The sequence below is a fragment of the Marmota flaviventris genome, chromosome 12, assembly GCF_047511675.1.
Source record: "Marmota flaviventris isolate mMarFla1 chromosome 12, mMarFla1.hap1, whole genome shotgun sequence".
In the NCBI taxonomy this organism is placed as follows: Eukaryota; Metazoa; Chordata; class Mammalia; order Rodentia; family Sciuridae; genus Marmota; species Marmota flaviventris.
This window is the reverse complement of record NC_092509.1, coordinates 46,454,068-46,469,242: the sequence shown is the minus strand read 5'-3', so window position 1 is coordinate 46,469,242 and position 15,175 is coordinate 46,454,068. Positions and strand designations below refer to the sequence as shown.

General features: G+C 33.2%; 1 protein-coding gene across 4 annotated transcripts in view; it reads left to right on the top strand.

Annotated features, from left to right (window-relative positions):
• Wac (WW domain containing adaptor with coiled-coil) overlaps positions 1 to 15,175 on the top strand; it is a 70,364-nt gene that overhangs the window by 1,709 nt on the left and 53,480 nt on the right. For all 4 annotated transcript variants that reach the window (XM_027928434.3, XM_027928436.3, XM_027928433.3 and 1 more), the window contains exon 3: positions 908 to 1,103. In XM_027928434.3, coding sequence (XP_027784235.1) covers positions 965 to 1,103 — 139 coding nt within the window. In that variant the 5' untranslated portion in view covers positions 908 to 964. The remainder of the gene's footprint in view (positions 1 to 907; positions 1,104 to 15,175) is intronic.

The following is a 15,175-nucleotide window of genomic DNA, read 5'->3' as shown; positions in this document are numbered from 1 at the left end:
GTTGTTGAATGTAAAGTTTTACAGTAGACATGGTCCCAGTATGTATGTGTAGGGAAGCTTCATAAATGGTTGATAACTCTCAAATGACAATAGAATACTTTGTCTATAATCATTTTGATAAGAGAACAGGTTCCTAACCTCATAGTTCTGTTTTCTGGCATGAGTTAAAGCTCCAGTTTAAAACACTAGGTTCCCCTGCTGTTTAAAACATTGTCCATTACATTTGCATAAGTCGAAGATTAAATCCTACTGAATATGTCCCCAAAACACAATTACCCATCATAAAAGACTGGTATATCATGATTGTTTTAGGATACTTAGAATAAAACTGAACCATTATGTTGAGGTATTTTAATAAACTTTGTTAGCTTTCTTGAGAATGTTGCTCATATATTAATTCATTTTGAACAATATTTTTATAGCTTCAAATTTTATTTTCCACACCTGGAAGAGTAGGTGAGCAAGGTCTGAGAAAGTGATGCCCTTTAAAAATAAAGGTTTGCAGACTTAGCTGCTTTATATGTGTGCCTTTGTAAATCAATAATAGAGAAGAAATTGGTTATGGTGGTACTGTTTTCCATTTTCTTCTGATTAAACTTTCAAAAAGGGATTTCAGATATTTCAAATTTTTTGAGGAATCAGTGTGCCAAAATACTTGATTTCTTATTTTTAATGTGATAATGGAGGGGATTCCTTTCTTTTTTCTTAAATATGATATCAGGAGTCAAACCAGCTCTTAAGCATTTAGATTTTGATTAGAAAGAATTGAAAATGGACCTTTTAATTTTATTGGTATAAATTCATAAAACTGAATGAAGTAAATACATTAAAATTTGTGATTGAATTAGTTAATCGAGTTGTTTAAAGTTTCAATTCTTTCTTTTTTTGGGGGGGTGATGTTTTACAGGCACTTAAGTATTCATCGAAGAGTCACCCCAGTAGTGGTGATCACAGACATGAAAAGATGCGAGACGCCGCAGATCCTTCACCACCAAATAAAATGTTGCGGAGATCTGATAGTCCTGAAAACAAATATAGTGACAGCACAGGTCACAATAAGGCCAAAAATGTGCATACTCACAGAGTTAGAGAGAGGGAAGGTGGTGAGTAGCTTTCTTGTTGAAACTTTCACAGATATTTAACAAATCTAAGTAAAACAGTGAACATAGCTACTTCCTCACTTTGGAAATTTTACTGTAGGGTTATATGTTCTCATGTTTTGTCTTTTTTTGTTGTTGTTTAACAAACAAGTTACTATAGAAATAAGATGCTGACAGAGCATGGTTTCTTGTGTCTGAAAATAGGGAATGCATTTGTGAATAGAGTCTACCAAATGTTAATGATGGTAGAGATACAGGACATTTTTTTCAGGGAAAGAACTTCAAGTTTTCAAGTGAAGATTTCAGTTCACTTTTAAGAACCTTGTTTGCTCCTTCAGTGTATTTCCTAGGGAGTTCAAAATCTGTTTCCTAATGATACTGATAAATTATAAATTTTAAAAACTTAGGTTTAAAATGTTTTGTAATTCAGAAATTTATGTTTGTTTTTTGTTGTAAACATTTAAAATTTTATTTTTTGTATTCTCCAGGGTCTTGTTAAGTTTCTGTACAGTGTTCATTGAGAGTTAATGCCATTTCTTTGCTCAGTGCTAATACCCTTCAGTTATGACTTCAAGTATTTGTGATGAGTGTTGAGAATAAGTAAATTTTCAGACTGCTCAAAATTTCCTAAAGGAACAGATTTTATTTTTAAAATATATATAAAGGAACAAACTAATTTCATTAAGGTAATTAAAACATCCATGTTTTCTTTCACTGTAAGATCTCATATTGCTGAAGTACATAACATACATGGGTTAATTTTAAAATCTTAATTGAAAACTTCCAGGGACACTAAAGTGAAGTACCCTGTGGCTTTCTGCCCCTATTAATAAATAGCTTCCTAGTAGGCTTACTTAAAAAATCCTGCATCTTTTTGGTCTTTATAAATTTTGTCTTTTGGAATAGAACCAGCTTTACTCAAGTGAGAAACATTGGCCTCCTCTACATAATTTCAGAGTTGAGGAAATTATTAATGGTCAGAAGATTCTTTTGGGATGGAGTAATTTGGATGTTTGGGAGGAAAATAGTTCTCTTGAATATAGCTGTAGCTTTGTGCTACTTAGGCAGATAAACCACATTTGTGGGTTTATTAGTGTCAGGTTCTTTGCCAGGATTAAACTTTTTTTTTTTTTTTAAATTTTTTATTGTTGGTTGTTCAAAACATTACAAATTTCTTGACATATCATATTCCACACTTTGATTCAAGTGGGTTATGAACTCCCACCTTCACCCCATACACAGATTGCAGAATCACATCAGTTACACATCCATTGATTTACGTATTGCCAGGATTAAACTTAATGTTTGTAGTTTTGTATGTTAATTTTCCATATCTGTTATGTAGAACTCTTGATAATGTTTATCAGCCACTCTTCTATAGTGGATTTTATTTCAAATGGTAGCTCTTGGAAGAAAGGTACTACCTAGTTTTGCTACACTGTGCTGTATTTTGTACAATTTGGCAATTGTGACAGAATAGGATTTGGTACATCAACTCCTTGAAAGCATAGTCTTAAGTTCTTACATATTCTCAAGTTCTTATTTTAGAGTGACCCAGTTAATCTGTCCATCCCCAGATCCAGCAAGAAGTCAGTTTAGATACCCTAGGAAATGTCTATATAAATGCTTTGCATCAGTTTGTAGTGAACCAAGCCCAATCCTTTCACAGGTGATAGTCCCAAAACAGTCTGTTGCCTATTCATGCAACAAACATTGGGCATCTGGTGTGTGTCAACAATTGTGTGATACTCTGGGAAGTCAAGATAACATGACCCTGGTCCTTAAACCTGTTCTTAAATGCCCTGACTCTTGACAGCTAGTGGTTTAGTTGCTTATTTTTTCTCTATTTGTTTCTTCACTTTGATATTCATTTTCTTACTACATGTGAATTTCACATACTTTGTAGCTTTTAATTTTCTTCTTATTTGTGTTTTTGCTGATATTACTTTCACTCCATTTGTAAGAAACTTTCTACTTATTTTTCTAACTAGTCATTTCCTGAGTTAGACCCTACTTTGTAATTTACTTCTTCACTGCTTATCTTCCCTTTGGAGCCAAATACTAGTTCATTCTTGTCTACCCAACCTTTACTATACCTGGTTGCCATATTCCTTTATATGACACTAAGGAATAATACCACAAAATACCTGTTCATTCCAGAGGTCAGAGTAAATTTTTTTTTTTTTTTGGTACCAGGGATTAAACTCTGGGAGACTCAACTACTGAGCCACATCTCCAGCCCTATTTTGTATTTTTATTTAGAGACAGGGTCTCACTGACATTGCTGAGGCTGCCTTTGAACTCCTGCTTCAGCCTCCTGATCCTCTGGAATTACAGGCATGCACCACTGTGCCTGGCCAGAGTAAATTCTTCATGTTAATTCTGTTTTTTAAGGATATAAAATGGTGATTCTTATTTAATATTTAGTAATTAAAGTTTGACTTGAGGTAGATATGTATCCCATATTTTTTCTTTTATTGCTAATATGTGAAGTGTAATAAACTTTCTGAAGTATGATTTTATTATAGGCATTGTGAATTCCCTTAGATTCTTTAAGTACAAATTTAAATATATGTTAATAAGTGTTCATGTGTGTATACATAGGTGTATATGAATAAATTAAAATCCATTGTCAAAACCCAAATGCAAGTAGATGGGATTATTTGTGCTCTTGGGTATGTATAACAACTAAGAACAGTTACTGTTGAACTATTTATTTCAAATTTCTTTTCAGTTTATGAATTTTTAATCAGTTCTTTTCAGTTTATGATTTTTTAATCAGTGACTTTATTAAAAATATCTAATTTAAAAGCCTATATGCTATGATTTGTAAATTGCATTTAAACAGATAAGAAACTGGTTAAGTATGTTTTATTAGTTTTCCTTAGGCTTGAGCTTTATTGGCATTAGAATATTTTTTTTTTCAGTAATCTTTCTTAATATATTGGATTTTCTTGAAAATTATCAGTTCAGAAATAAGGCATAAAAGGACTTTAAGATACAATGTAAAAAAGCAGAGATTGAGGATGATTGTTTTTACTACTAAAAATCTTGGTTAAAATAAGACTGCAATTTAGAGTTTAGAGAGATCCTTTTTAGCATTTGTGATCTATTATAATTGCCTTTAATTATGTGAAGATAATTTTCTTGGTGAAACATTTTTTATGTACTTGGTTCTATATGTAACCAGAAACAAAAATCAATTTGATTTGTTTTTATAGTTTAGATATATTTTTAAAGATGCATCTGTCACCCAGACCTCAAAAAAAAAAAAAAAAAAGCAGAGTACAGGTTGCTCTATTTTCATTGGGTTCAAAAAGAAGGCAGAAGGAAGTCTTGAGAGGTTCCCTAGTTCACTCTTTTGTTTAATTCTTAAAAGTCCAGCTTTAAATATTTTACCAAGTAATTTTAAATTTGGGAATAATTGTACAAACTTTAGCTTCTTAGATACCACCCCCCATTATCCCTCTCAATTATTGTGAGAAACTTCTTAGAAGGTATATTTGGAACATTTGTTAGAAATATCTTTTCGGAGAGCTGGCTCAATTAGTTAATTGAAGGATATCCTTTTTTTTTTAAAAAATTTCTTACATGACAATATTGGAATGCATTACATTCATAATTTTTTTGCATTACAATTCTTAATATACCTTTATACCATAATTTATCAAATCTCTTTGTATATATGGTATGTTGACACAAAATTCACATCTTCATACATGAATTTTATATAATGATGATTGTCTCCTTTCACTATCCTTGCTATTCCCCTTCTCCCTCCCTTTCCCTTCCACCCCTATTCCCTATCTAGAGTTAATTTTCCACCCATGCACTCCCTCCCTACCTCACTTTGAGTCACCCCCCTTATATCAGAGAAAACATTTGGCATTTGTTTTTTGGGGATTGGCTAACTTCACTTAGCATAATCTTCTCTAATATCCATCCATTTCCCTGCAAATGCCATGATCTTATTCTTTTTTAGTGCAGAGTAATATTCCATTGTGTATAAATGCCACATTTCCTTTATGAAGGATATCCTTTACTGATTCCTGAATTTGGGATTTTAGTAAATTTACATGGCTTTTTAAAATTCTGCCTCTTTTTTTTTTTTTTTGTTAAAAGGAAAATTGCCTTTAGCCTTGTTTTTTGGAAGATTTGGAAGGTTAGAGCTACCTAGTGACATTTTTAAAAAATATTTTTTCTTATTAATTGTCAATGGACCTTTATTTCATTTATTTATATGTGGTGCTGAGGATTGAACCCAGTGTCTCACACATGCTAGGCAAGCACTCTGCCACTGAGCCACTGCCCCAACCCCCTAGTGCCATTTTTATCTTGCTTGGCAGCTAGCTTTAATTTGGTGAAATTTGAAAATGTATTTTTAAACAAACTTTATAACAGATTGAACCTCCTTAATCTGAAAATCTGAAATCATGTTGAGTGTCATGCAGAAATGCTCAAAGTTTCAGATACTGAATTTTCAGATGAGGAATGTCCAATTGGTAGTCTGTATATATTCCAACATGCAGAAAACTTGAGAATCTAAACAGTTTGATTTTAAGCATTTTGGATAACATTTGCATTAATGTTTTCAAGGAATTATTCAGTAAGGACCATTAAGAATAATTTACAGTTTTACGTACAGTTTAATGATGTTTGGATCTTTTCATATTGAAAACAAATTATATGTTTATCTCAAATAAGTACATTTTGAACAAAATGAAATGTGCGTTGTATTAGTAATGTTAGAAAGTATTATAATTTGATCCTCACATTGACACTGAAGGTAGGTAGTTCAATTTTTACAGATTTATAAATGAGGGAAAATTTGTTTTGTAAAATTGAACAAAAAGTGACAGTTTAGAAATTAGTTCTTTCTGCTCTGGTATATTGTATATGTTGTATATGTTAGAGATGAAACGGGTATATTGAAAGTTCACTTGATAGTGTTTACTACAGCACAAATTAAAGGTGCTTTTTTTTTAATCCTATTAATACTTTCAACCAACTTTCCTCAGTGGTTGGTTAAATCTTGCCTAATTATAGTACAATATCAGAATCTGCTTGTACACATGGGTACAATGTATGTGTGCATTTTTAGGCTATGTCTTCACAGGGTAGTGTTTTATTTTGGAAAAAGTTTAAATGCATGCCAAAAAATTTGCTAGGAAGAAGTCATCTTTCCTTAAGATAAGTTCTCAGATATTGTTTACAAAGAAACTTGGGAATTTTGCACAGAATTTAGTGCGTGAATTTCAGTTATACTACTAGTGATAAGTATTTTTCTGTTTAAATAGAAAAATATGGCCTTTATAATTTATTCATGCTTCCTAGTAAGATAGTTAACTAATCAGAAACATTTGAATTGGATTTACATAGGTCAGTTTTAAAAATTATAGGAAACATACTGCATTTCAAGAGAAATAGAATAGGTTAAAAGATTAAAGTCTTTGTTTCAATTGTTTGGTATTTTAATTTTAGAAAACAGTATATATGATCTAAACATCCAAGCATGTAAATTTGTGATATTTGAATACTCGGTATCAAGTTCTTTGTCTTAGTTTCTTATCACATCATTTCAATATTTTTGATATTTTTAGTTACTATATATTCTTTATGATTTAATGGTATTTGTTTTATAGTAATAAAAGTATTTTAGAGTGGTTCACTTTGATCCTTTAAGAGGGTCTTAATTTGAACCATTTTCTACTTGTGCTTGATGTAAAATTTTTGGTGTAACATACTTAGGATTTTTGGTCCATAATTCACAGAAAGTTATATATTCTAGTTTGTATCTTTGAAGAATCTGTTATGTTTTTCTGTTGAATGGTTTTGGAGTAGTGTGTGATTTTTGCTATGATACTAGAAAGAATGAATGCTAGGATGGGTTGGTATGTGGCACACTAGATCAAGTCCTCGAGATTATTTAGGGCTTAATATAGCCAATGGTCAGTCTCCTTTTTAAGGCATGCCTTTGTAATTTTCAAAGCCCTGTTGTATTGTTGCTCATCCAGTCCCATAACTACCTTTTGAAGTAGATCACTCAGTTATTCCTGGTGTATCGATAAAGTTCTAATTCATGTAAAGTCTCCAGTTTACTTTTATTGAAACTGGAAAGCCAATATCTTTACCTAAATTTCTATTTCAAATTGCCTAATTATAGTAGAATATCAAGTGTGTAACTTCTGTGTACATAAAGTACAATCATTTTAGTCCTAGCTACCACTTGCTGCTGGAATTGTGCAGTAGCCCCCCCAAATGGTGGTATTCCTGCTTCTTTTTTTTGCTTCATATGGTTTTCCTACACAGTAGCCATTGATCAGTTAAAATGCCAATCAGCTAATGTCAACTCCCAGGCTCACAGCCCTCCAGTGATTCCTTGTTACTTTTCAAGGCTTGTAATACCATGGTATTACAGTGTAGTTGGGTGTCTAGGTATTTCTTAACCATCTTCTACCACTCTTTCCCTTGTTTGTACTCTTTTGTTTATCCTTATAGGAAAACTTTGTTCGTCCTTATAGGAAAACTTTGTTCTTGCCTTAGTGGTTCTACACCTTATGTTTCTCCTTTTATGGATAATCTTTTTGTATGTTCTGGTGTGCTCTTTCAATTCAGTAATTTGTCTCGCTTGAATATTACCTGTTCTCAGAGGCCTTCTCTATCTTTTATGACTATTCTGAAACACCCATCCCCATTCTCATTTGTGTTTCCCTTGCTTTGTTTCTTCCTCTTACTTCACATGTTTACTTTTATTTTACTGTAACATTGACATGTATTCCTAAAAGTCACCATGCTATGCAAAATTGCACCACAGGGTTTTTGGGAAATGAGTTTTAGGAGTATTAGTCACTATTACTCAAAAAGTATTAGTGACAAATTACATTAAAAAAGAGGAACGTCATAAAAATTACAGCATGATTTTATTTTTATGAACTAATTAAAGATTATTAATACTATAATGAATGACACTTTGATAGAAATCTGAAGTTTTTTTGTGAAAGTGTACATCCAGTGGATGTAAAGCTCATGAGTTACTATAAAATAATGGATGGAGGATTATCTGGAAATCAGATGGAAAGTTGTAACACCATGTGAATGGATAGGACTCATGATTTATGTGATGAACTGAGCTTTTGGATGTTTGAAGTATGTGTATCTGTGTACTTTGTGAATTTCTGTGCAGCGTGGTTCTGGCTGAATGCAGCTGGTATTTCTCAATAAGGGGAAATTTATGTTGTTGTTCCCTGATAGATGATTAGTATTTGAACCAATTTTCACTTTTCAAAACATGTTATAACAGAAGTGACTGGACTTAGTTTTTGTTTGCTTGCCTTCTGTGGAATGTAGGCTCTCACCAGAACAGGGAGTAAGTTTATTTTTAAAGTTTTTATTTGCTTTATATTCCTAGAATGGTGCCTAACAGCTTGTAACATTTCAATTAATTACTATTATTGAAACTGGAAAGCCAATATCTTTACCTAAAACTAAAAGAATATTCAGATGGTTACGATTTAAGGGAAATGAAATCGCAGTTTCCTGGAATAGTGCTTCTCAAGTTTGAATGTGTATACCGTTAAAGTGCATATTCTGGTTCAGTTCTGGGGTACAGCCCAAGAGTGCCTTTTAATAAGAATCCAGGTGATGTCTGTGCTTCTGGCATTATGTGAGTAACAAGGTTCTAGAGCAGCACTCTCCAGTCCAGTAGAAAGCTTAGTTGCAGATGCAAACCATATGTGTAGGCTTATTTTAAAAAATAAAGTGAAATCAAATTTTGGTGTACTTTGTCTAATATTTTAAAAAAATTCTCATTGATACTTTATAGTCCTTATTTTGTACAAGGTCTTTGAGGTCTAGTGTGTGTTTTATGTATATAACACATTTCAGCTTGGACTAATAACATTTTGTGTCTGATTGCAACATGTGGTTGGTGGCTGCTGAACTGGACATTGAGGTTCTGGAGAATTGTTATGTTACAATGTGTTACAAATGTTTCTATATCTTATTTATTTATTTATTTTTTGGTGGTGCTGGGGATCAAACCCAGGAGTTTGTACATGTTAGTAGGCAAGCACTCTACTACTGAACTACACCTTTAGTCCTAAAGAACTTTTTTATGTGCTTGATTTCTGCCAAGCAAGGTTAGAATTATTAGATCCTTGAGGTATATAGTGCTTCTGTTACGAACATTTTTGTTATTACGCATTCATTGGAAAAATAATTAAATGCAGGGGTGTGGGAGTAAAATTGCTTCAAGTTAATCACTATGGCGACATCTTATGCCATAAAATAAGGTTGTATAAATGGTCTTTCCACAATTTTTGTAAAGATATTGTTATACTTTTTTTTTTTTTCTCTGAAGTTTCTCTTTAACATTTGCATAGTGGATTCAGTAGCTACTTAGTGCTGAAAGTACCAATCCAAAAGGAGTGATTAGTAATCCTTTTCAGTTCCTGCTCAGGGAGTTTAACCTATTTCTATCCTTAACTAATGAGTGAAGTTTTCAGTCACCTAAACTTTCAGTATTTTGAGGCCAGCTTTTGATACTTGTAGGTATGTGATCTTAAGCATGCTACTTATTCTCTTAAGTTTTTGGGTCCAGTCCTTCAAGATTGTTATAAAGTTAAATTATGTAAAAACACTTAGAGGTTAGTGTGGGCTGTAACAGTAGGCTTACTCTTACTCCTATGAATAATTAAAATTTGTGTCAGATTAGCAGCCCTGTGTCTCAGCTACTTTTTCCGTATTTAGAATTAGAAAAGAAAATGTTAGGTAGTTTGGCAGGTGAGAGGCATGTGAGGAAGGCCTTGGGGACATTATTTGGGCACAAATCCCTATCCAGGAGTTGGTAATGTTTTGGGACAGAGGAGTTAAACCAAAAACTGCAAAAGGCCTGAATAAGACTGCTTATTAGGATTATGTGAGAAGCTTGCTACAGTTCACTTACAGCCCGAATTACCTTGAATTGGAGTAATAGGGGATGGAGCTTAGATAACTATTTGAAAATAAAAATTGGTTTAAATTAGATATTTATAAATTGCATGTCTAGGAAGATTACACACAGCAGGAGAAACTCCGAATTTAACATCATTCAAAATCTGGATGTTAGAGGGATTATTTGCCAGTGGTGGTATGTTTTCTTGAGTTTTAAAGAATTTTACCTCAGGCTGGGTATGTGGCTCAAGCGATAGTGCGGGGCGCTGGGTTTGATCTTAAGCACCATGTAAAAATAAAATAAAGATGTGTGTCCATCGAAAACTAAAAAATATTAAAATATTCTCTCTCAAAAAAAAAAAAAAAAGAATTTTACTTAACTCTGGAGGCCCTGTTTCAAAACAAAATAAAAGGGTCTGGGAATGTAGCACAGTGGTAGAGTGTCCCTGAGTTCAGTCCCAGTACTGCAAAAAAAAAAATAATAATTTTCTTATCACTTTTTAGAGTCACAGATACTATGATTGATATGGTTTTTAAGTAGCTAACTTAATATCCTGCGCAGAGATGTTTGATGATCATCAGTGGAGCTGATACCCAGCAGTAGAGGAAGTTTTTAATTAGTATTAGCAACTGTATATTACTAGAATCTGCAGCCACTACTGTTCTTGAGATAAAATTGTCCTAGGCACTCTAGTCATCATGCTGTCCTGAGACAATTCAGTGGTAGACTTCACTGGTTTTGGGTTTACACAATAGCCTTTTCTCAAACCAGTGTACATATGCTGACTCTTGGTGTCAGTGATTAATTTATTTTTTATTATTTTTGAGAGAGGGGAGAATTTTTTAATATTTACTTTTCAGTTTTCGGTGGACACAACATTTTATTTTTATGTGGTGCTGAGGATCGAACCCAGCTCTCCGCACATGCCAGGCTAGCACGTTACCACTTGAGCCATATCCTCAGCTCCGTCACATTTATTTTTAGAAGTATTTACATTTTAAAAGAAACTTTGAATGAATGTGATATAAGTTAGATAGGGTTAGAATTTGTTTAATCTTCGATTACTTCTGAATTTGTATGATTGTCAGAAGATCATGACATAACACCATCTTCTGAAAGGTTTTGACCTGTTTTCATTCATAGAACTAGTCTGTTTTGGTAGCGCACACACATACAAACCATAAATTAAAAAAAAATTACAATGGGATATTTTGATTGTGGTGAAAAGAGAATGCATTTAATAATTGATCCCCAAAACTATTCTTCATCAAATAATTTTGCCAAATCTAATTTCATAGGAGTGTGTGCCTGTTGGTGAATAGATTTTCAGTATAATGGAGAGCTAGAGAAGTTGGAACACGGTGTGTGAGAGGCAACATTCTATTCATTAAACTTGTGAATTTTCTAAACTTTGCTGCTTTGTACATATTGCATAGGTTTTGATGCAGAGTGGTGTTTTTATTTTTTATTTAAGCCTAAAAGTAATTCAGTTCTGTTCTTTTTTTTTCTTTTAAGCTCGTAACTAAATGAATTGGCTTTGTGGATGAGACACAAGTGCTCTGCCACTGGGCTACTCTGCCATCCTCTATATATTTTTTGGATATTTGAAAAATTTTTTTGAGGTGGGGGTTTACAAAGGTCTCAGTAGATGAGGCTTTTAATTATGTAGCAAAGTGTTTGTGTTCTCAATTTTTACTTGATCTGCCTTTTTCTCACAAGTGAGATAGTTTTGAAATATAGTTGATGTGACTTATTTTTTAAAGCACTTTTTGCTTTATGTGTTCTATTTTTTAAGTTCGTACAAAGATTTGTAACTTTTTTGTGGATGATAATGAGACTTTTTGTATGTAAGGAAATGTTGTTTTGTCATACTTGAATCTTTTGGCTAGATTTAAAAAAAAATCCTTGAATTTTAAAATTTTCCTGAAGACACTTCTAAATTGAAGATTACCATTTATTGTTGCAAATGAGAAGTCTGATATCAAACCATACATGGGGGAATATTCGTAAATGGGGATTCTTTATGATGTATATCTCCTATTTACTCACCTGGCAACTTCAGAACCCTTAGGATAGTGTTTTCTTTCTCCTTCCATCTTTACCTCCCATTTTTTCTTTATGTATAACAGGTCTTTTTTCATTACTTCTGCTTTGGGCCTTATTTGTCTGAAGCTAGCCCTTCTCCCTTGTTCAGTGCCACTCTATTCCCTGTCCTTCTTTGTTTCTGACTCTTCTCCTATTGGAACTCCTGTTAGATGTGTTTTGGTTCTGTTCTCCTTATTTTTTGCCTGGTAAGTAGTAGGTACTTGGATGGTTTTTGAGCAAAAGAGTTTTACTATATTCTGAGGGAATTCCTTTGGCATGTGCTTCCAGAACACTTAACTAACTATATTGAAACCTGTATTCATTTCATGTACTTAGTGAAAGTATTCTATTTGATGCTTTACTTTTAATTTTTATAACTTCTTGTAATTTCAGGAATCTAATTTACCAGACTACCTAGGCATTCATTTTAGTTTTTTTGTGGGTGTGTCAGTTATATTTCCCAAGAAGATCTTCTGTTTGGCTTTGATACATCTCTTCTATGTTACTGGATTCCTCAGAAGTTTGCTGTTTGTAGTAATCTTTTCATATTTGGGAATGAGATCATAGGGTAAAGCTTACAGTGTTTGTGGGCTGAAAATGTTTAATGTCTGAGTTAATTGTGGTAGCTACTAGCCACATCTGTCTTTTCCAGTGTGGCTAGTGCAATTAAGAAACTCATTTTTAAATGTTGTTTAGCCTTTTGCTGTTGGCTTTCTCATTATGAGATTTCTCTTTGTAATTGCCGATGGTATTCTTGGTTACCAAGTCCACTGAAAAGCCTTAAATCCTTTGAAATTATTTTGCTTATTTTTTTTTTTTTTAAGAGAGAGAGGGAGAGGGGGAGGGAGGGAGGGAGAGAGAGAGAGAGAGAGAGAGAGAGAGAGAGAGAATTTTTTAATATTTATTTTTTAGTTCTCGGCGGACACAACATTTTTGTATGTGGTGCTGAGGATTGAACCCGGGCCACACGCATGCCAGGCGAGCGCGCTACCACTTGAGCCACATCCCCAGCCCTATTTTGCTTATTGATGGTTTTTTATTTTTTAGTTTTTCATGGTGTTGGTTCTTGTTTGTTTGCTTGCCACTGAGAAGTTAGCATTTCTTCCAGTGGAGATCTGTGGTCCACCCTTGGGCTCCTGTGTATGTGGCGCGCGCGCGCGCTCGCTCTCTCTCTCTCTTTCTCTGTACTGGGGATTAATTGAATTTACAGGCACTTTACCTCTGTGCTATATCCTTAGTCCTTTTTAATTTTTATTTTGATATGGTCTTGATAAATTACTGAGGCTGGCCTTGAATTGGTGACCCTCCTGATTTAGCCTCTTGAGTCCCAAATTACAGACATGCACACCAAGGCCAGCTGCTACTTCTGATTTTTCAAACTCTATCTGGGTATAGTCATTATTATCCCAAGACATTACCACTCTGATTTCCGGGTCCACATTCCTTTTTGCTTGTTAGGTAACCACCATCTTGATGTTCCATAGAAAATTTTCCCAAATCTGTGCCTGTGTATTTATGGAAAATTGTCTTAATACCTATTCTTTTTCTCACTGCCATTTTCTTAACTATTGTATCATACTCTTAGAAGATTTGTTACTTCATTTCCTTACCTGTTGCTGTCTGAGTAAAAATTTTAGGTTATAAATTTGAATGCATTGTTCCCTTCATTAACTTTTAAAACCTGAATTTTAGAACTCTTACGTTGTATTGACAGAATTGTCCAACTGATGTGTTTTCCTCTGTACTTCCTGGTATTCTTATCAGGGAAATCTTCCCATCAATGTACATAGAGGATACTGAAAAGAAAAAAGCATTGCTGGGTTCATGCCAGAAATGTTAGCATTTCAGACTGGATTTTCTGCCTATGAACTTGGCTTGAAATTTTGAATTTTAAAAAGTCTGATTAACATTGCCAAGAATCCAAACTTCTCACCTCCGCTTCTTTTCCCCAGTCACCCTCTCTTCCTTCTGTAATCTAGTCATGTAAAACGGCCTGGTCTTAGAATATCTTTCTTATGCTTGTCTCTTTGTATGTGCTTTCACAGATAGAACTGTCCCCTTCTACCTCACCTCTCTTTTCTTGGTAAACCTTTTATTCTAAGATTTCATCCTTTCTTGAATCTATTTCGGTTACAGCTCTTTTATAGTGATTTGTAATTATTTATACATATGGTTCCTGCTACACCATGAGTTTGTGAGTAAAATCAACAATTTATTACTCTAGAGTTCTTCTGCCATGTTTAGATTCAAGTTGCTTTTGTATTATTTATTTAAAAAGCAAATAGTTTATTCAGACTTACAGAAAAAGGCATAAATGATTAGTAAACTTTTAAGAAAATTTTGGATATAATGCTAATTGCAAGCTATTACCAATTACTTATGTAGCTTTCCTTTTTAGACTAGTATTAGTTACCTTATAATCCTATAAAATATAATTTGAATAATGAAATAACATTTAAAATTATTCAGTTCAAGGGCTGGGGATGTGGCTCAAGTGGTAGCGTGCTTGCCTGGCATGCGTACGGCCCAGGTTCGATCCTCAGCACCACATACAAACAAAGATGTTGTGTCCGCCGAAAACTAAAAAATAAATATTAAAAAAAAATCTCTCTCTTTATTAAAAAAAAAATTAAAAAAAAATAAAAATTTTTATTCAGTTCAAGCTTCTTACTAATTTTTTTACTGTTCCTTTCCTAAACCATCTTTTAAATTCCACTACAAAAAGTACAACCGTAGGGTCTGGGATCAGCACTACATAATAAAATAAGTAAATAAAATTAAAGGTATTGTGTCCATCTACAACTAAAAAAAAGAATTCCACTAGCTAAGGAGCTTAATAGGCCCATTTTTTTGTAGTATATTAGAATAATGGAATTTTTAGGGGGATGGTGGATGGTGGTCTGTTTTCCAGATATAACTGTATATTAGAATATTACATATCTTTAAAAATTCATATGTAGTGCTTCATTTTTTTTTCATTGATGGACATTGTTCTGATTATTTTGGACTAGTGATTTATTGTGTTGTGATTTTATTTCTAAGTGACTTAAAGGTAATC